Below are 22,156 nucleotides of genomic sequence, written 5' to 3' on the forward strand. Positions count from 1 at the left end.
ACCTTTATTTGGGGAGTTTCTCCCATTCTTCTCTGCAGATCCTCTCAAGCTCTGTCAGGTTGGATGGGGAGCGTTGCTGCACAGCTATTTTCAGGTCTCTCCAGAGATGTTCGTTCAGGTTTATGTCCGGGCTCTGGCTGGGCAACTCAAGGATATTCAGAGACTTGTCCCGAAGCCACTCCTGCGTTGTCTTGGCTGTGTGCTTAGGGTCGTTGTCCTGTAGGAAGGTGAACATTTGACCCAGTCTAAGGTGCTGAGCACTCTGCAGCATATTTTCATCAAGGATCTCTCTATACTTTGCTTCATTCATCTTTGCCTCGATCCTGACTAGTCTCCCAGTCCCTACCGCTGAAAAACACCCCCACAGCATGATGCTGCCACCACCATGCTTCACCGTAGGGATGGTGCCAGAGTTCCTCCAGGCGTGACGGTTGGCATTCAGGCCAAAGAGTTGAATCTTGGTTTTGTTATGACTCTCTCTCTCCTTGGTGAGGATCAAAGGCGCCAGATCAGCTCAGCACAGGGCTGACAGATAGCCAGACCCCCCCCCCCCCCCCTCCTCTCCCACCAGAGAGGAATGGGGGAGTCGGGCCGGTTTTATGACTTAACGCCGGTCATAAACTTTCTCTCTCTTGCCCTGCAGTATTGAACAAAGGAATGTGCTGTGTGTAGAGAGAGACTCTTGCCTAAGAACTCTAAGATTGGACAAAGGAACATTAGTTTTGAAATCCAAACGTTTGGAATGATTGGTGGGGATCCAAACAGTAATCATGTCATATCATTTATTATTTTGTGATGTCATTAAGGATGGTATAACAAGATAACTAAATGTTGTATAAAATAAATTATTAAGTATAAGAATTACCCTGGTGGTAAAGAATAAACTTTTTTTTACAAGTAAAAAAATAAAAAATAATTCCATTGAGGCCCAAGGTTGTCTCACAATCCTCAGGGATTAGTGACCCTGGTGGTGAATGTATACTCACATTTGAACTACTGGTTACACTTATGATATCCAGCCAATCTCAACTGATTGGATATTGTTGTCACATTCAATTCAACAAGGTAGTTCAATTGCCTTCCAACCCTTTTCAGGTGGATCATTTGGATAAGATTCAATTTGATTTGTTTCCACCAATGTGGCATTTTAAACTTTTCCACATTATCCTAGTTACAGCAATGCTTTCAGGTTATGTAAAGTTTAATTCCCAGATAGCCTATACAGGTATGATTGATCATTAACGTTGATTAATCAATTATATTAGCTATTGCAAATTCATTCACATCCAAGTCCCACATTACTTATCTAGTATTGATGTTTCATTAATGTATTTAAATACATTCAAATCGTTTTGCAGCCCCACACCAACTCAAAACCCAAATTTTGAAAAAAGAATATATATACAGCATATTTAATCATGTGCAAGCTACTGTATCAGAGGGGGTTGAAAACATTCTGCTAGCCGAGGAACTGCGTTTGAAAACTGAACAATTAAAGTAATTTGTCACGCCCTGGCCTTAGTATTCTTTGTTTTCTTAATTATGTTGGTTAGGTCAGGGTGTGACATGGGGAATGTATGTGGTTTTTGTAGTGTCTAGGGTGGTTGTAAGGTTTAGGGGGTTTATTAGAGTAGTTGGGTTTATGTTTAGTATAGTAGTCTAGCTGTGTCTATGGTTGAGTGTAGGTATCTAGGAAAGTCTATGGTTGCCTGAATTGGGTCTCAATTAGAGACAGCTGGTTATTGTTGTCTCTGATTGGGAGCCATATTTAAGGCAACCATAGGCTTTAGCTGGTTGTGGGGAAATGTCTATGTTGAACGTAAGTAGTTTGTGTGTGCACTTGCATTTGTAGCTTCACGGTCGTTTGTTGTTTTTGTATAGTTTGTATAAGTGTTTCTTTTCATGTTCATCTTCGTCGTTCTAATAAAAGAAGATGGCTTATTTTCCACATGCTGCGTTTTGGTCCGTCTCTCCTCCACACGATCCAGACAGAATTCCCCACCAAACAAGGATCAAGCAGCGTGTGAAACAACAACAGGACCCACCTACACAGGACTATTGGAATTGGGAGGAAATTCTGGACCGCGAAGTACCAGGAGAATATAACCGCCCCAAAGCTGAGCTGGAGGCAGCGAAAGCAGAGAGGCGGAGATATGAGGAGGCAGCAAGGAAACAAGGCTGGAAGCCCGTAAGTCAAACCCAAAAATTTCTTGGGGGGGGGGGCTCTCGGGTAGTTTAGTTGGGTCAGTCGGGAGACGTGAGCCAACTCCTCCTGCTTACCGTAAGGAGCCGGTGAGGGCGGATTTGGAGGAGAGTGACGCAGAGACAGTAAAGGAGTTAATGGAGAAATTGGAGGAGAGAGTTATGAGGGATGTATTGGTTTGGTGCATGAAGCACGGCATCCGTCCGAATGAACGTGTTGGTGATTTAATGTCACCGGGAACAGCTCTCCATACTCGTCCTGAGGTGCGTGCTAGCCGTCTGGTTAAGACAGTGCCTACAGCACGCACAAAGCCTCCTGTGCGTCTCCAGAGTCCTGTGCGTCCTGTTACTGCTCCTCGCACTAGCCCTGTGGTGTGTGTTCCCAGCCCAGTACCACCAGTGCTGACACCACGCACCAGGCTTCCAGTGCGTCTCCAGAGCCCTGTTCCTCCTCCACGCACTCTCCCTGTGGTGCGTGTCTCCAGCCCAGTGCCTCCAGTCCCGGCACAACGCACCAAGCCTCCTGTGCGTCTCCAGAGCCCTGTACGCACTGATCCTTCTCCCCGCACTCGTCCTGAGGTGCGTGCCCTCAGCCCGGTACCACCAGTTCTGGTACCACGCACCAGTCCTATAGTGCGCCTTGAGAACTCAGTGTGCCCTGTTGTTGTTCCCCGCACTAGCCTGAAGGTGCGTGTCCTTAGCCCGGTACCTCCAGTTCCGGCACCACGCACCAGGCCTACAGTGCGTCTCAGCCGGCCAGAGTCTGCCGTCTGCCAAGCGGCGCCTGAACTGCCCGTCTGCCAAGCGGCGCCTGAACTGCCCGTCTGCCAAGCGGCGCCTGAACTGCCCGTCTGCCAAGCGGCGCCTGAACTGCCCGTCTGCCAAGCGGCGCCTGAACTGCCCGTCTGCCAAGCGGCGCCTGAACTGCCCGTCTGCCCAACGGCGCCTGAACTGCCCGTCTGCCCAACGCCGTCTGAACTGTCCGTCTGCCAAGCGCCGCATGAACTGCCCGTCTGTATTGAGCCTTCAAAGCCGCCCGTCTGCCATGAGCCTGCAAAGCCGCCCATCTGCCATGAGCATACAGAGCCGTCCGCCAGACAGGAGCCGCTAGAGCCTTCAGCCAGACAGGAGCCGCTAGAGCCTTCCGCCAGAAAGGATCAGCCAGAGCCTTCCGCCAGACCGGATCAGCCAGAGCCTTCCGCCAGACCGGCTCAGCCAGAGCCTTCCGCCAGACCGGATCAGCCAGAGCCTTCCGCCAGACCGGATCAGCCAGAGCCTTCCGCCAGACCGGATCAGCCAGAGCCTTCCGCCAGACCGGATCAGCCAGAGCCTTCCGCCAGACCGGATCAGCCAGAGCCTTCCGCCAGACCGGATCAGCCAGAGCCTTCCGCCAGACCGGATCAGCCAGAGCCTTCCGCCAGAACGGATCAGCCAGAGCCTTCCGCCAGAACGGATCAGCCAGAGCCTTCTGCCAGCCATGACCAGCCAGAGCCGTCAGCGAGCCATGACCAGCCAGAGCCGTCGGCGAGCCATGACCAGCCAGAGCCGTCGGCGAGCCATGACCAGCCAGAGCCGTCAGCGAGCCATGACCAGCCAGAGCCGTCAGCGAGCCATGACCAGCCAGAGCCGTCAGCGAGCCATGACCAGCCAGAGCCGTCAGCGAGCCATGACCAGCCAGAGCCACCAACCAGACAGGATCTGCCAGAGCCGCCAACCAGACAGGATCTGCCAGAGCCGCCAACCAGACAGGATCTGCCAGAGCCGTCAGCCAGCCATGAGCGGCCAGATCCGTCAGCCAGCCATGAGTGGCCAGATCCGTCAGCCAGCCATGAGCGGCCAGATCCGTCAGCCAGCCATGAGCAGCCAGATCCGTCAGCCAGCCATGAGCAGCCAGATCCGTCAGCCAGCCATGAGCAGCCAGATCCGTCAGCCAGTCATGAGCCGTCCAGCCAGGATCCGCCAGAGCCATCCAGCCAGGATCCGCCAGAGCCGTCATCCAGCCAGGATCCGTCCCTCAGTCCGGAGCTGCCGTCCCTCAGTCCGGAGCTGCCCCTTATCCTGGTGCTGCCCCTTATCCTGGTGCTGCCCCTTATCCTGGTGCTGCCCCTTAGTCCGGTGCTGCCCCTTAGTCCGGTGCTGCCCCTTAGTCCGGTGCTGCCCCTTAGTCCGGTGCTGCCCCTTAGTCCGGTGCTGCCCCTTAGTCCGGTGCTGCCCCTTAGTCCGGTGCTGCCCCTTAGTCCGGTGCTGCCCCTTAATCCAGTGGGGTTAATGTGGAGGGTGGCCATTTGGAGGAGGCTACGAAAGCGGGTAGTGACTATGGTGGGGTGGGGACCACGACCAGTGCCGGAGCCGCCGCCGTGGACGGACGCCCACCCAGACCCTCCCCTAGACTTTGTGCTGGTGCGCCCGGAGTTCGCACCTTAAGGGGGGGGGTTATGTCACGCCCTGGCCATAGTATTCTTTGTTTTCTTAATTATGTTGGTTAGGTCAGGGTGTGACATGGGGAATGTATGTGGTTTTTGTAGTGTCTAGGGTGGTTGTAAGGTTTAGGGGGTTTATTAGAGTAGTTGGGTTTATGTTTAGTATAGTAGTCTAGCTGTGTCTATGGTTGAGTGTAGGTATCTAGGAAGGTCTATGGTTGCCTGAATTGGGTCTCAATTAGAGACAGCTGGTTATTGTTGTCTCTGATTGGGAGCCATATTTAAGGCAACCATAGGCTTTAGCTGGTTGTGGGGAAATGTCTATGTTGAACGTAAGTAGTTTGTGTGTGCACTTGCGTTTGTAGCTTCACGGTCGTTTGTTGTTTTTGTATAGTTTGTATAAGTGTTTCGTTTCATGTTCATCTTCGTCGTTCTAATAAAAGAAGATGGCTTATTTTCCACATGCTGCGTTTTGGTCCGTCTCTCCTCCACACGATCGTGACATAATTACATTTACATTACATTACATTTAAGTCATTTAGCAGACGCTCTTATCCAGAGCGACTTACAAATTGGTGCATTCACCTTATGACATCCAGTGGAACAGCCACTTTACAATAGTGCATCTAAATCTTTTAACACTTCACTACCACAACACAACATACGCTTTCAGACCACAAGTTCCCACGGCACGCCTGCATGACCCTATGCATGTTTGGGTGCATGCATGTTAGTGTCTGTGTTTGCTATTTTATATTGAAATAACTTTAACACAACTGGCCTATCTGAATAGACTCCACCCCCACTCTCTTATCTCGCACCCTATAACTATCTAGGGGCAACTGCATCCAATGCATATAGCGTAACAGTAGCGTCATGCTCTCCCATGCTTTGACACAAAATGTCTGCTCTGTTTCAACAAGGTGGTGCTACTGTGCAGCTATACACTGAAACTGAAACTGAAAGGGCTCTTTGACAAAATATGGATACCACACATGGGGTTGCTATACTACTTAGCATTCTTACTGTATGTTGAGAGGCTGCTCCCATTACAAATACTTATGATGTTGAACGAGCACAAACTCTTCAACTAAATCGTTTTTCTACAGGAACAACTCGATTTAGCCAAAACTAAATACGATAAAGTCCACGCAAACCTAGATAACGCGACAGATTTATCTACAAACAGGAGCGCGCAACTTGATAACATGCATGCAGTTTTGATGAATATTACTCAAAGCAATAATGTTCTAGTCGTAATGCTGCAGACCAAAGCGATCAGTTAATGAACACAATGACTAAGTTGGATGACAAATCAGCAGAACTCATTGAAGTCGCTGACCAAATGAATGATGAGAGAACTCAGGTGATGAAGATGGAAATATTGATTTCTAAGCAAGAGGAAATCATCACTGAATCTCTCGCTCCGATACAGAGCAAGCGCGGCACTCACGTGTCTAAAATCGGTACTCTAAGCACCCAAGTGGACTCTGCTATGCAGCAGAATACCACCCTTAGGTACCATCTGGAGGAATTCCAGAACAGCGTGACTACCCAACCAAGCAACCGGAGCTCGGTACACAAAGGAGTGAAGACGAAAGAAGGTTTCAGACTTTGCCTCTCTCGGGTGTCCCTCAGTCTTCTCTTCTTGGCCATATGACACAGAGTAATATGGCGCCTCCTCGCCATCAAAGCTAAACCTTGGCTTCTCCTCTTGGCCTTTCAGACCTAATTTCCCCACAGGATGAAGCCAACCCTTTCCACCTGCTGGGCACGGAACGCCTTGACAAACTCATCAAAACCTTCCGCCGCTTTGATCCCGTTCCAGGAAAGCCAACAACACTGAGACGTTCCTAGCAGACATAGAGGACGCCTTGGATGGCTACCCAAAGGCTACGGGTTCTGACAGGCTTTATCTGTTGAAGCGAACCAATAGACGCGTTACTAGGTTAATTCATCTACAACAGCAACACGTGCAAAACGACTACGCTAAACTTGCCACAGCTTTGAAAATAGAATGTGAGTCGCAGAACCCCTGAAAACACGACAGCTCACTGGTTAACACTGTCAGACAAGCTCGGAATGAACACCCACAAGCTTACTATTATAGGCTTCGTTCAGCTTACTTTGGCCAACTCTGAAAGAGTGAAAAGAGCTGCTACCATTCAAACAAATGCTTCTGTCGAACATGTATCCCAACTTCATTACCTTCTTGGCCCCTACAGCCCACGTTGGCTTGCCAATCTTACATCTCAGAGAGCTTGCAAGCACAGCTTTTGAAGCATCAAAAGTACGCGACACTAAGAGCCCTGACATCTCGGTTTTTAAGTTTTACCAGGAGCACTCACTCCAATTAGAGGGTGCATTATCAAGTATTAGAGCGTTGGCAACAATGGTTTCTACCACGAAACCACGAGACCAATACCCACTGCGGTCAAAATAACTGTAAAGTACGTCGCTATCGAAACGACTACCGCTACAATCTACCTAATCGCTACGTTCCTGCACCCAACCCACACAGAGTGTCAGAGCACAAGGGTAACAAAGGGTTCAAGGACGATCATAACATAGACCGATGTTCTCGAGACGTTCTACTTCATGAAGTACTAAAGCTAGTAAAATGTGAGAAAAGGGAAAAAGATAAGTCAGTAGGACTAGACGTGGAATTGCGAGACAACAGGTCCGCCGGAATTAACACTCTTAGCAAGGACGTTAACAATCAAATAACTCCCACTCTCACTTGTGACCATATCCAGGGCACGCTCGATCAAGAAACAAGTCCACGGGATTTGTCTATAGACTCTGATAAAAAGGTTGTGAAGGAACTTCGCAAGAGCCAATTCCACTCAAAACCCGATAAGTCGATCTGTTTTCACCATGAACAGAAATGACACATCACGTTGTTGCGAACATCCACTCCACTTTGTGGAGAATATGACCACTAAACACAACTCAGAGGCCATACCTGGAAACAGTCCTGGAGGACTGCTTAACCTGCCATGCGCTAATTGATTCGAGCTAAACAATATTGCCCATCTCTCAAACGTTGTTTAATGATCTCAAAAGGGCTTTGAAGCCAGCTAAACGTTGGTTAAAAACAGAACGATGCGACACCACACATTGAGGTTAAATTAACTCAGACTACCTCACCTCTCACATTGAGACTCATGCTGAAACTACACTTCCAGGACGTATCGCTTGTTCACCCTATGTATGTTACCAGCCTCGAATCTGAACACCTGCTACTCGGAGCAGACTTGATGGATCGTTTACTCCCACTGATGGATTGGAAAACCAAACAAGTATGGTCACAGTGCCGTCTCCAATGACCACACTGTCTTCTCCTAACGCTAGCTAAAACACAGTCATTCACGAGGGGTATCTGTCGAAAGCACCCCTTGGGAAAAATATGTTTCAAAACCTCTAGGTTCAGAATCTGACCCAAGGATATATTACAATATCTCATCACATTCAATTAGCAAACCTGATTGACCATTCTTTTCATGATTTTGAGGCAGCAGTCTCTGTGAATGAGCAACTTCCCTCCTTGGAGTCGTGCAATACTGCAGCTGAGATGAACTTCTCTTGTCCTTCGAATACTTCTGCAAGCACTGCGGCTGTCTCAGCAATAATAGCACCGACGGGCAGAGTGTACTCTGCTTCCGATGATACATTTTCAGCTTTGTGGGGGATTGGTACCCTTTACAATGACACTAACGGGCGTCAGTTCCGCAACTGACCTGATGACTCCCACTGGTGAAACACTGTGCGATATCGCAGACAGATATCCTTCTCTCAGTTTGCAGGTACTGGAGAGGTTGCCACACACAGACACTGTGGTGACTGACAGGCCTCGACAACCACTGAGCATTTTGAAGCACAAACACCCGGAGATTTAGATGAAAGGTTACAGCCAATCTAATAACAACGCAGCTGCTGACAACTCGTACAAAGGTTCTGACCTTTTCATTTGTGCCAACCGCTGGTGGGGGGGTCCCGAGACAAAGGGGGGGAATACTAGCCCAGACCCATGATGAGCCTCGTCGTGGCCGTTTGGGGGGGTTCGAGACTATGTGCAACACTGTACGAGGCCGCCAGAGCAGGAAACAAATCTAGTTGAAAACTTCCGATGAGAACAGAGAGCAGCGGACAGGCCCCTCGACGGGCATAACCTTAGAACACGTTTGAGATATCCCTGAGGTGTACCATACTGGTCGTAAAAATAGTCCAGTGGACTTTCCACCTCCAAAAAAAATGCCAACAATAATCATTCCTTGCCATGTGTAGTTTCAATTACAATGCAATTAGTAAAATGCTCTAATCATGTATATGTTATTCTGAAATGTAGGATACATTTCAGAATCAATCGGTAGGATAACTTGTCCCCTTGAGTACCAGTACCAATGTCAGCACAGTCAGTCCAGCCACAATCGGTAAGACGGTTAGAGACTTTACAAGTCAAATTGCTATTGATAACAGCAACAGAGGAGTTAGTAGTCACTCAGATTGCAACACATGGAAGGGAATCTCCAAAACTGATGATTAACACACATGCCACTAATAAATAGAACCCTCCAGGAGGAAAGTTATTAGAAGTCATGAACCATGATCACACCGCGTACGACTGGTTCAGTGCTTATAGAGTACTTCCGTCGAGAGGTTAGCTCCTCCGTGGAAAATAGACTCCTTCATATCTATCGCCACTACAATGGTGTAAGACACATTGACGTGTAGTAAAACTACTACAGGTACCCGTAACATATGTCTTGAGGTCGACATCAATTCTTACTGACCTCCAGGCATGATTTAAATAATAAATCAAAAAGATAAGGATAGGTCTCCCCATGAGACCCTCTCCGGGATACAGTCTTCTGGGCTCTGGGTCTTGCTGTATCCTGTCGGGCACAAAAACTGAACTCCCTCCTATTACCTCTGCAACCGTCCCCTACTCTCCACTGTCTGTTGCCCTTCTGGCAGCTTTATGTGACTTGACAGCTGGTGAGCAATCAGCCCTCGATTACTCACCAACTCCCAATCAGCCCCAATTAGTCCTGGCCGGAGAGCCCGTCGAGACCTGGCACATCCAGCAGATGAAGCCATCGCCTTGTGATGTATACTCCGTCTGTCACCAGGCCTCGACGAGTCTCCCCCTGGTGGCTGACCTGCTGTACGCCACACAGGATACTTGATTTTCTTTCCCTTGGCATGTGCGCCTGTGTAAGCATAAACGCGCATGTACAACGGAACATTTAACAAGTATTTATCCTAAGATCACTTAAGGGTCCGAGCAAAATACCAGCCTTGGTAAAGTTTAAAATTTACTCTGAGGCCTTTGACTCTACAGCTACCGTACTCACCAGTTTCTCCCCAGAGGTCCATAGGTCATCCCTGTAGACTGTCCGAAGCTGATACCTTACAGCTGTAGACTTATCATATAGTTATCAACTTAGGATAGTGCCCTAAGCAACACACCACTATGTAGGAACGCCCTAGATATGACATGAGACACAATGCCATGATAGAGTCACTTAGCCAAGACCTTGGACGTATATACTGTAGAATACAGTCCAATTAGAAGATTAAGGTGTGGTAACTGTATATTTTGTTTATCTTTTGTTTACGCACGACAGTGGCTAGGGTTTACCGAGAATGGTGCGAAAAACATCCAGTCAGCAGCAGTCCTGTGGACGAAAACAGCTCATTGATGAGAGATCGAAGGAGAATTGCAGGAATCATATAAGCTAACAGTCGGGTCACAAACAGGTAGCAGTGGTGTGCAGAACAGCATCTTGGGAGGCCCAACTCGTTGGTTCTTGTCACGGATGGGCTATTGCAGCAGACGACCACACCTGTATCCAGTCCTACCAGCTAAAATCAAGAAGAAGTGGCTCCAGTGGGCAGGCGATCATCAACACTGGACATTTGAGGAATGGAAAAACATTGCCTGGTCCGACGAATCCCGATTCCTGTTGTGTCATGATGGCATAGTCAGGATTTGGCGTAAGCAGCATGAGTCTATGCCCCCATCCTGCCTTGTGTCAACAGTACAGGCTGGTGGCGGTGGTGTATTTGTGTGGGGAATGTTTCTGGCACACGTTAGGTCCCTTGATACTAATTGAGCAACGTTTTCATGCCCCTAAACATTTATTTGGGGTTAAGGCAGGTTTTAAACATGGCAATATAAGACATTTCATAATGAAAGAAACAGATCCTGTGGCTCACCTGTTAAGTCGTTTGTCTCATTTGTTACACAATAGCAATACCTTCTTGGAAACATGTTGTCCGTGATACTTCTGAAATTAGAAACTACAAAACAAACTCATAAGAAATGAAAAAGGAACCCTTTGAGAAACAGTTCAGTGTGTCCATTACATTTTATTTTACTGATTAAATACTGTACCAACATGCTAGCTTTAACAGACAGTACTTACAGATGTAGGATCTTAATTATATCACCCTGTTGCAGGAGAACATTTGAGGTTTAAAAAGGCTTCTGAAGTTGCTAATTTCCACTTTTGATTTCCCCTTGTAAAAATATGTATCAACCACAACAAAAATGTCCATTAATTATAATTGAAAAGAGAAAGGAAAATGCCGCACACTGCTGCTCATGCTCCCAGGTGATATTTATTTACAACGTTTCGACCCTTAGGTCTTCATCAGGCATCCATATCCCAGGTGGGGGAGGAAGGTCCTATATATAGGGGCAGCACTCAGTGACATCACCTCCTGAAACAGGAGGTAAAAAATGTATAACATAGTTTCACAATATTAACATTCAATGTATCAAAATATATGATCATACACAGGGAATGTGATCCAGAAAGATTCCCTTTGAAGGGGTATAAATGCAAGTAATTTACCCACCCCTGCACAGGACAAAGATGTAAGATCAAGGGCCTGATTACTTGCATGTCCACCAATGCTATTTACATGTTGAAATATCCTTGTTGTCTGTCTTACATAGGGAAAACCCATAGAAGCTTTAAGACACGGATCAGTTTGCACCGCAGCAATATACGGACAAAAGTCCAGTTGCTGCTCGTTTTGTACAAGCTGGACATCCTATTAGTTCTCTGAGATACATTGGAATAGAAATGGTCAAGATTTTTTTTACTTAAATATCAAGGCAAGTCAGGTAAAACCTCTCTGGGACATGTGGGACGCCACTTGGCCAATAGCCAGGGAAAATGAAGAGCGCCAAATTCAAAAAAATATATAAAATCAAACTTTCATTAAATCACACATATAAGATACCAAATTAAAGCTACACTCGTTGTGAATCCAGCCAACATGTCAGATTTCAAAAAGGCTTTTCGGCGAAAGCCTAAGATACTATTATCTGATGATAGCACAACAGTAAACAAAGAGAGTGTAGCATATTTCAAACCTGCAGGCGCAACACAAAACGCAGAAATAAAATATAAATCATGCCTTACCTTTGACGAATTTCTTTTGTTGGCACTCCAATATGTCCCATAAACATCACAAATGGTCATTTTGTTCGATTAATTCCGTCCATATATGTCCAAAATGTCAATTTATTTGGCGCGTTTGATCCAGAAAAAATCAGCTTCCAATTTGCGCAAAGTCACTACAAAATATCTCAAAAATTACCTCTAAACTTTGCCAAAACATTTCAAACTACTTTTGTAATCCAACTTAAGGTATTTGTAAACGTTAATAATCGATCAAATTGAAGACGGGTCTATCTGTTTTCAATACAGGAGGACAACAAACTAACGATACTTTTCTAGTCTTGCGCAACTCTCAAACAGTACACATAACGTTACACTGATTCCAGATGGCCATTCTTCTTCATTGCACAAAGGAATAACCTCAACCTATTTCCAAAGACTGGTAACATCCAGTGGAAGCGGTAGGAACTGCAAACAGGTTGATTAGAAATCTAGTATCCCAATGAAACCTCATTGAACAGACGGTGACCTCAAAAAAAAAAGAAATCTGAATGGTTAGTCCTCGGGGTTTTGCCTGCTACATAAGTTCTGTGATACTCACAGACATGATTCAAACAGTTTTAGAAACTTCAAAGTGTTTTCTATCCAAATCTACTAATAATATGCATATCTTATATTCTGGGGATGAGTAGAAGGAAGTTGAAATTGGGCATGCTATTTATCCAAAAGTGAAAATGCTGCCCCCTATCCTAGAGAAGTTTAAGAACAAATTTGTATTTACAATGACGGCCTACCCTGGACGACGCTGGGCCAATTGTGCACCACAATGGTGGATGTGATACAGCCAGGATTTGAACCAGGGACTGTAGTGACACCTCTTGCAGTGAGATGTAGTGCCTTAGACCGCTGCGCCACTTGGGAGCCTAAAGATGCCCTGCTTGGGAGGGAACATTGAGAGGACACTTTTTCAAAGGGAATCTTTGTGGAACCACAGGCTCAACACACGGTCTCCTCTTGGCCTTAACGAGGAGTTTGACTTGAAACCGTTTTATAGTTTCAATATGTCTAAATTGTGTCTTTAAAAAAAATCCTAATTGAATATTGTATGTGTATGTATATTACTGTAAATATTGATCACATTTCCTGTGTATGATCATATATTTGGATACATTGATTGTTAATATTTTGAAACTACGTTATAAATGTTTTACCTCCTGTTTCAGGAAGCGATGTCACTGAGTACTGCCCCTATATATAGGACCTTCCTCCCCCACCTGGGATATGGATGCCTGATGAAGACCTAAGGGTTGAAACGTTGTAAATAAATATCACCTGGGAGCATGAGCAGCAGTGTGCGGCGTTTTCCTTTCTGTTTTCCATGGGTTTTCCTACAACTCTAGCACCTGCGGAAAGCACCTGGAACTGCGTATGTTCTTCAGCTTTTGTAATTATAATCCACATAATAATTCACATTTTCCTGCTGTAGCAAACTGGCTAAAATTAAGATCCTACACCTATATATGTGTTAGTAATAAATTTGTGCTACAGGATGATTTCTCCCCTCTTTTAAATACGTTTTATATCATCAGCTTAATCCGAGGCGCTGCGCTTCTACCAGACCTCGGTTTCAAATACTTAAAAAATCAATTAAAATACTTTATCTGTGTCTGGTTGAGCTTGCCTGGCTTAAAAAAACATATAGAAAAGTGAAAAAACTACAAACGCTTTGACTTGATTTTTAGTATTTGAAACCCAGGTCTGCTTTCTACTACAGCTATCATTTAGCATTACTCACTCTAAATTATAAAATTAGAGATGAATATTGTGTTATTCAATAGACTATGGTTGACATGATGTGCTAAGGGAATTAGGCAAACATGATACTGATCGACAGTATGTCAAATCATGACAAGGTCTTAATGAAATTGACAGTGATGATATAGAGCAGTGGTTTCCAAACTATGGGTCAGAACCCACTAGCAGGTTGTGGCAAGGGGTCTAGATGGGTCACGGGATGACATATCTTGTCTATTTTACAAATAATTTGATTATTATACAGTCAATTACATACAAATAGGCAAGAAGCTCGTACGCAAATCTTCATAAGGTTAGTTAGGGGGAAATTACAGTTTTCTTTATTTTTTACAATCGCTTACACACTGAAAGTGGTACTTGAGGCACACTCAGTGAACTCATTAATTAATGTACCTAATCTTCAGACCAAGTCTGCAAAACTGTAAGTACATTATCTGCTTTACACTCAGTTTGCAATTGTAAAACGCACTTTTTGCAAAACACTAAACACAGTTCTCTACATAGGACACATCATTTAAAACTAACAGGTCTTGTGTTTCGTTTGGAAAACACTGCCATTCAAAATGCCACACTCATTTACCATTTACCTACACCCAGTGCTCATGTGTGAAAACACTTATAGCTAATTTCTTCACTTAGAAATCAGAGCTTGAACATCCTAAATAGAAACTGTTCGGAGGAGACTGCGTGAATCCAGCATTTGATAACGCCTGCTGTAGAGTACAACAGTAAGTTAATTTTTCAGGCAATTACTATTAAAAACTACAAGAGTGAACTTTGACCATAAGAGCTGGCCAGTAAGAAGGGCTATATACAGTCAGTGTAACAAATCAGATTAGAATCCATCACCTTAGCACGCGCGCACGCTCACACAGCTGTTCTACCTATCTAAGGGCAAGCCATTCACAACATGCCTGGCATGGAGACTGCAGCAACCAACATGCACTTGCAATATAACACCCTAACAGACACATCAGAGCTACAGATGGGGGAGTTGGATAGTGGTTACTACAATGGTTGTTGAAGTCATAAATGATGTGGTTGTTTACTGTTATAGACCAGTAGAGTGAGCTTGTGAAGAGCCAGGGAGCTGTGTGAGGTCACACTCAACAAAGAGAAGAGCTGACTTGAGCCTAGAGTGGGGGAGACAAATCGATAAAGATTAAAGGGGAAGTTCTGTATTTTACAACTTTATGTTAGATGCTTCATCAACCTGAAAGTAGCCTTTAAGGGCAGCTGAACTCCAAAAAACAACTTCTCTGGTTGAAAATGGCCTATGTTGCATCAATATTAGTTCGAAACATTGATTCTATTGTAAAAATGTACTACAAAGTGTAAATAGCATAATTTTGGTTAAAAAAGTCAGTATCTTCCAAAATTGAGATTTAGAGAAAAATGTGACGTTCCCAGATCCTTGGATTTTTTTTTTTTACCTTAATCTTTAACTCTACATTTTTGTAAAACGACCTGTAAGCATTTCACTTTTAGTCTATACCTGTAGTTTACAAAGCATGTGACAAATACAATTTTATTTGATTCAAGATTTTCCATAATCATGGTAGCATCCACATTAATTTAGAAGTTTTAACATAAAGTAACTCCAAAATGACACAATACATTATTTACCATTCATTTATATTGGGGACAAAATAATCTGAAACACAACCAAAACAAACTGCAAATGCATCCAACAAAGCTTGATGTAGCCATTGCGTGCTAGGAATATGGGACCAAAAACTTTTGAATACTTTATTTATAATAATCTTTAGGTGTATCAAACATTTGGACCCCTACCTTTTTGAGAGAGAAAAGTGTTTGAATTATTTATTTTGATAAAGTCATTATTGCTCATCTTTATCAAGGGTGTCAATAATTTCGGAGCCCACTATAACAAACAGAACACACACACATCGAACCACACCCCCAAGACACACATTTAATTTTTCTTAATGAGCAGCAAAAAAGCCCAGGCAAAATCAGCTGCTCTTCAGCTGCTCTTAAAAAAATCATTGCATGGTTTCCCTTATCACTTCCATTGATTGTTAGCTAGCGGTGGCTAAAGTTAGCTGAAGTTTATCATATATGCATAGTCACTATAACTATACACTCATGTACATACTACCTCAATTGGGCCGACCAACCACTGCTCCCGCACATTGGCTAACCGGGCTATCTGCATTGTGTCCCACTCACCACCCGCCAACCCCTCTTTTACACTACTGCTACTCTCTGTTCATCATATATGCATAGTCACTTTAACCATATCTACATGTACATACTACCTCAATCAGCCCGACTAACCGGTGTCTGTATGTAGCCTCGCTACTTTTATAGCCTCGCTTCTGTATATAGCCTGTCTTTTTACTGTTGTTTTTATTTCTTTACCTACCTATTGTTCACCTAATACCTTTTTTGCACTATTGGTTAGAGCCTGTAAGTAAGCATTTCACTGTAAGGTATACATACACCTGTTGTATTCGGCGCACGTGACAAATAAACTTTGATTTGAAGTTTGTAGTGGCTGTTTAAAGAAAACCAAAACATTGATTACAGTTTCTATTGGCCCATAGACTAATTTCAGGGTGAGGAATGTTGTAACTTATTGTAAAAGAAACACTAATGAAACGCTGTTCTTTATAAACTGATCTTGTGCTTTTTAAGTTAACCCGAGCCTTAAAAATCTTTGAGGTGGAATCTTCCAGACTCCAACTGAGGTGTGCAGGCTGCGCGTTCACAGTTGAAATGACATCATGATGAGACAACTGCTTTAAAAATGAATTGCATTTTGGTGACTTACCTAATTGTGTTGAATTAATTAATGTATTGACCAAGGGAGTGAGATCTATGGAAGTTGGATCAATATACTCTGCCGGGATTTCTGGGAAGGAAGGAAGAACAACATTGTTAATGTGAGTAGATACAGTTAACTTATGAAACTCTAATATGCCAATGCCCAAAATGTATCACAGATTCAACTTTATCGCATGTTCATTGCTTTTCTGAAGCAAAACAAGACCAAATGTCTTTAAAGTAAACAATTTTATAAATATGTAATAGTAGTGAAAAATCAACCAATATGTGAACCCTAAAAAAAAGTCTGACCATTCATTTTAACTTTACTGTTTTAAAATTGTTCCAGAGATCAACTATTTCAGTGATGCTATTTTAAAATTGTACATCATTATGGTGTCATATTATTGTCATAATGTCACTGACTTTCCTAGTTAAATAAAGGTTAAAAATAAAAAAAATAAAAAATAAATGTGGGTGTGTAACAAATGTCATGTCATAACTACCATAGCTGTTTCCGATGCATAGCAAGTAAGCCATGTCACCTGACATTCAGTGATACAAGATATCATGACATCTTATGACATTTGTTTTGTCATGTTTATGACAATATTATGATGAACAGTTCAAATATATTTTATTTTATTTAGTATACACATCAGAACATAATGGAGGTTTGTTTTTGGAAGTGCACGTTACCTGTCGACGCTAGAAGATCCCTCTTATATATTTCCTCCTGGTTGCCATGTCTTTGAGCTGCATCTAAATGGTATGCAAAGTAAAATCTGATCATTATATCCACGAGCTGTCTGTTTAAACTAATAGCACACACTTCGGACACCCATGCATACCCCACAAGACATGCCACTAGAGGTCTCTTCACAGTCCCCAAGTCCAGAACAGACTATGGGAGGCGCACAGTACTACGTAGAGCCATGGCTACATATCAACATTATAGTTTTAACCATGTTTCGAGGCTATACACTGTTTGTTTACATTTACTTTGTTTACAAACGTTGGAGTAAAACAAGCTTATATTTTGGGTTCTGATGGGGTACGACAGTTGAGATAAGTTATATTCTTTAAGAATCAATTTGCACATATCATTCATTTATAAGTCAAAAAAATGTATGTAGTTACTGCAGATTGCCCCTTTAATTTTCGCAATAAAAAGTCTCATATCAAAGTGAAATATAATATCATCATCTTCATTTTCCATTCATCATTTACATGATTGACAATGACAACAAGCAATGTTACAACATCTAAACATGAAAAAATTACCTTACTGCTAAGAATACTGTAAACATGTCCAGTGGCAAGAATAACAAAACAACAAGGCCATCTAGATGGAATTCAAGGTATAGGATTAGAGTTCAGTTATACTTATCTTCTATCACCTACCTATATGAAAGAAGATTAGGGGGAGCAGAATGGCTACACATGTCCTGAGACACAGCCTTGAGTGATTCCTTGATGCCCAAAAGCCTGCCATCATATGTGAACACCCCACTACAAAAACACAAAACAAGCTAGAGCTGCTTACAGGGCATCTCAACCTAAAGTTAAATGGCTTACCTCATCAAGGGTATATAGTTATGCAAAATCAAAAAGGTTCCATGTATCACAACATTATGATGTCACGGGCAGATTTTTCCCCACTCCTCCCCATTGCAGTCAGTGACATTCAACTCTCATAAGAAAGAAATAAAGCTCAATTTTGGGAAACATAACAGATTATATAGCGATACAAAAAAAGTAGTCAATGGTTATTTTTTACAACTGCTACAGATACTAAATAAACTAATCTCGTCCCCAGGCTCAATTCAACAGAGAGAGAGACAGCTGGTAGACATTATACATCAACCCCCAAAATATTTTTTCCCACTACTATAGTGTCAGTGACATTGGCTTCAGTGATGTAATGTGTTAGAGGTTAATTTCAGAAAGACTTTGTGGTTATGTGGTATGTTATTTCTCTGTTCATAATCCTGAGGCACAGTTATAAAATTGGTATTTTGTCGGACAGTTTTCTGTGGGTAAACAAACAAATGTGTCAAATGAAGCACTTTGCTGCTTTATAAGTGACATAAGTCATGGTTCTTATTATAAACCTCTGCCCCAATAACAGTTTGCCACTGGAGAGAATGCTCAATGTCCTTGTACATCTTTGTAATCACCGATTTTCAAGGCGGTAACAGCAATGACATAAAACACGTTATACTAGTAAAACATTTGTATTTTAATAGCCTTCTTAGTTTTTATTGATTCATACAATATATTAAATACTTCTAATATTCAAAATTATAGATAGATGTCTCTAAATCCCCAAAACATGTCACTACAACTCTACATATCACTACCGGGACAAGACAATTTGCTTAAACTAAGCACTTTAAATAATGCATAAACATAATGTTTTGTAGTTTAACAGACTTGCATTATGTTGTATCATTGATAAACAGTTCAATATAAACAAAAACATGTATGATGTGTAACTATCATGTGTCCCAGCCAGGGGCATAAAGAAAAATATAAGATGAAAACAACCTTGATTTTCATGATCCATGGATGAACTAGTTTATTTTTCAGCTGGAGTTTTTTCCTAGTATCATCCTTTTTAAACGCGTCCCATCTTTTCTAGTCACTCTTAACAACATAAAGATCTTACCTCTGAATCCTGAGCCTGAATTCAGCCACACAAGTCACCCAACCACATCCAACTCCAATGGCCATGTAAGTAGCTGTAATAAACTGCCGGCATGTCATATGAGACCCGGTGGTGGCGGAGGGAAGAGGGGTTTGAATAGGAGTCTTTAATGATGGTGGAACGGTGGGCACTCCGGTTACGGTTGCACTCACCGGTAATTGGCAGATGGTCGAAATAAACCTTGGGGGCTCTGGGACACGGGAGAGGGCCTGGGAAAGACTTCTCATGGGAGAAGCCCAGGTAGCTTACTACCTTGTAAAAGTTTCTGTCATGCAGTACTCCAACTATTTACCGGAAAGAAGCAGTGCAACTTGATAACACCTCAGTTAAACCTGATGTTGAACCTTTGCTTAATAAGTCACATACACAGAACAAAAATATAAACACAACATAACAACATGAGCTGAAATAAAAATCCCAGACATTTTCCATATGCACAAAAACCTTTGTGCACAAATTTGTTTAGATCCCTGTTTGTGAGCATTTCTCCTTTGCCAATATAATGAATCCACCTGACAGGTGTGGTATATCAAGAAGCTGACTAAACGAAATGATCATTACAGAGGTGCACCTTCCCAGATAGCAAAAAATGGCCCCCCGCTTGCTATTTTCCTCTAGTGCTATGCCCAAGGCTATACAATTGTACTTCCAATGGGCGAGTGGTTTGCAGTTCAAGACATGATTTGCATCTCTGGCAGGTAGCCCCCATTCAGAGAACTGCTATTAGCCCTCGACAGACCAATTTTTGTATCTCTGGCGGACAGCTATAAGCCCTAGGCAAGCCATTTAGCCATTATTTAGAATTTCTCTAATCTCAAATCGGCCTGCCACCTTCCAGCTAGCCACAGCCAGCCAGAGGCTGTAAACTTTTTGTTTTTTTTATAAATACTTTACATTTGTTCTGATTTTAATTTGATGTAATTTTTTGGGGCCAATTTAAAAACACAATACAACCACACGTGGACAAAATCCATTTACAATCATTGCTGATGACACAAAAAATTGTTTAATTTCCAGTTTTAGTGGATCAGTGATATATTGCTTTTGCCCAAAAATAGCCTACATTTTTACCATTGATTTAATAGAAGCTACTATATATTTGAGGTTCCTTCTAGCAATAAATGACACTCCCTAAACCGCCTCACACACTTGAAGAAAAGTTTTGATCACAATGGCCATTAGGTGACAACACCTCTTAAACCCCCTAGAAAAAGCGGAAAAGTTTCAACATGTTCTTCGTAGCTACCATCCTCCATTGTCGTCACTAGTTACCACAGCCACAAAGTCATAAACCCTGCCATTTCAAAAAAAAATCTTCTTAAAATATGAGTCTAAACCAGGGACGGCGCTAGGGCTTTAGCCCCCCTTAAAAAATCAATATCAGTCAATCTTTTTTTTCAGTGATTTTTTTTTCTTTTCGTCAACCATTCCATCGCATCTTGAACTTCTTACCGGGGACCTAGGACCGGGGGAGGCTGCTGTGGCTGCAGAGGCTGTAGAGGCTTCGGCGGCTGCAGAGGCTGCACGCGCAGTGTTGCCAACTTAGCAACTTTGCCGCTATATTTAGCGAGTATTCAGACCCCTCTAGCGACATATTTTCAAAAAAGCAACTAGCGTCAAATCTAGCAACTGTTTCTGGTGTTATTGGAGACTCTGACGTGAAAGCACGTATCGTTCTTACTCTTCTCAATGAGCAGCGGGTGCTGCCGTGGGCCCCATCCCCGTCCAAAAGCACTCACAGGTGGCCCAGTCCTCACGCAGCAGTCCCTCCCAGCTGCAGTCAGAGCAGAAGATGTTCACCCCTCCGCGTCCAGACTGCAAATGAATCGCGCATGCGGGAAGCCGCAGCTGGATGTTCCCACCCTGGCTTACATTTAAAAAAATACCTATAAACCTGAATTAGGGCCAGACTAGTTACCATAATCTTCTCACATTGCCATTGACAGTTTTTTTCTATTGTCTCTTTTTGGTCCATCTAGATTGTTAATGTAGATTGTATACAAAAAAAAAAAAAATGTTATGGTTAAAAATGTTCATGTTTTACTGTGACTTGTTGTAGGCTCCTAAGTGGACCATAAGGTTAAAAACCAAACCAAATTTAGAAAACGAAACAAAAAAAAATGTTATAAAAAAATAAGTAACTCCGCCAGAGTGTGTCTTTTGGGTCACTTTTGCCGGTCCCAAGCCCGGATAAAGGAGGAGGATTGGAATTGTGACATAAAAAAACAAGAATCAACAGACGAAAGTTCATTTGTAGTTCTAAATATATTTAGGGTGTTTTTTACTCACTTTTTGTCTCTCCCACGACGTTATTCCTCTTTCCTACAGCGCCCATCACAATTACATGCACATAGCCAATTATGCAAATTAGGTGATGACGTCATTTAGCGACTTCTAGCGACTTTTAGGACAGCCAATAGTTACTTTCCTTACTGAGGAGTTGGCAACACTATGCACGCGCTAGTGACTATTAGACTTTCTTTAGCAAAGATGGCTGACAAAAATACTAGGATGGAAGCAAATGTAAGTGATTATAACATCATAATGAATCATGCAAAAACATTTACAGTTGACAGGAATATGTTAGTTAATGTAAGACAAACGATTATGCTTTATTTTTTTTATCATTAAGTTAATTTACCAAAATCGCGATTTAGCAAGCTAGCTGACTATCTAACATTAGCCAGCTATGTTAGCTGGCTATCTTTTTGGGTGTTGTGACATGAGTATGAAATTGTAATTCTGGACTCCTGAAACAACCAGCAAACCAGGCTGTCATCTTGCCAAGGTCACTGCACTTC

The 22,156-nt window shown here is 43.0% G+C and overlaps 1 protein-coding gene across 4 annotated transcripts in view; it reads right to left on the reverse strand.

Moving 5' to 3' along the window:
- The window catches only part of LOC139545810 (HERV-H LTR-associating protein 1), a 61,075-nt gene extending 41,567 nt beyond the window's left edge, over window positions 1-19,508 (reverse strand). The window contains exons 1-6 of one of the 4 annotated variants that reach the window (XM_071354013.1): window positions 19,317-19,477; window positions 18,050-18,157; window positions 17,345-17,407; window positions 16,653-16,733; window positions 14,905-14,988; window positions 10,845-10,928 (exon numbers count right to left, since the gene is read on the reverse strand). In XM_071354013.1, coding sequence (XP_071210114.1) covers window positions 10,845-10,928; window positions 14,905-14,988; window positions 16,653-16,733; window positions 17,345-17,407; window positions 18,050-18,143 — 406 coding nt within the window. In that variant the 5' untranslated portion in view covers window positions 18,144-18,157; window positions 19,317-19,477. Of the gene's footprint in view, window positions 1-2; window positions 511-10,844; window positions 10,929-14,904; window positions 14,989-16,652; window positions 16,734-17,344; window positions 17,408-18,049; window positions 18,158-19,316 lie in introns of those variants that run through there. The other 3 variants (XM_071354014.1, XM_071354016.1, XM_071354017.1) reach the window with 3 other exon arrangements.
- Between the last annotated feature and the right edge of the window lie 2,648 nt (window positions 19,509-22,156).

This window comes from Salvelinus alpinus, chromosome 19, assembly GCF_045679555.1.
Source record: "Salvelinus alpinus chromosome 19, SLU_Salpinus.1, whole genome shotgun sequence".
Taxonomy (NCBI): Eukaryota; Metazoa; Chordata; class Actinopteri; order Salmoniformes; family Salmonidae; genus Salvelinus; species Salvelinus alpinus.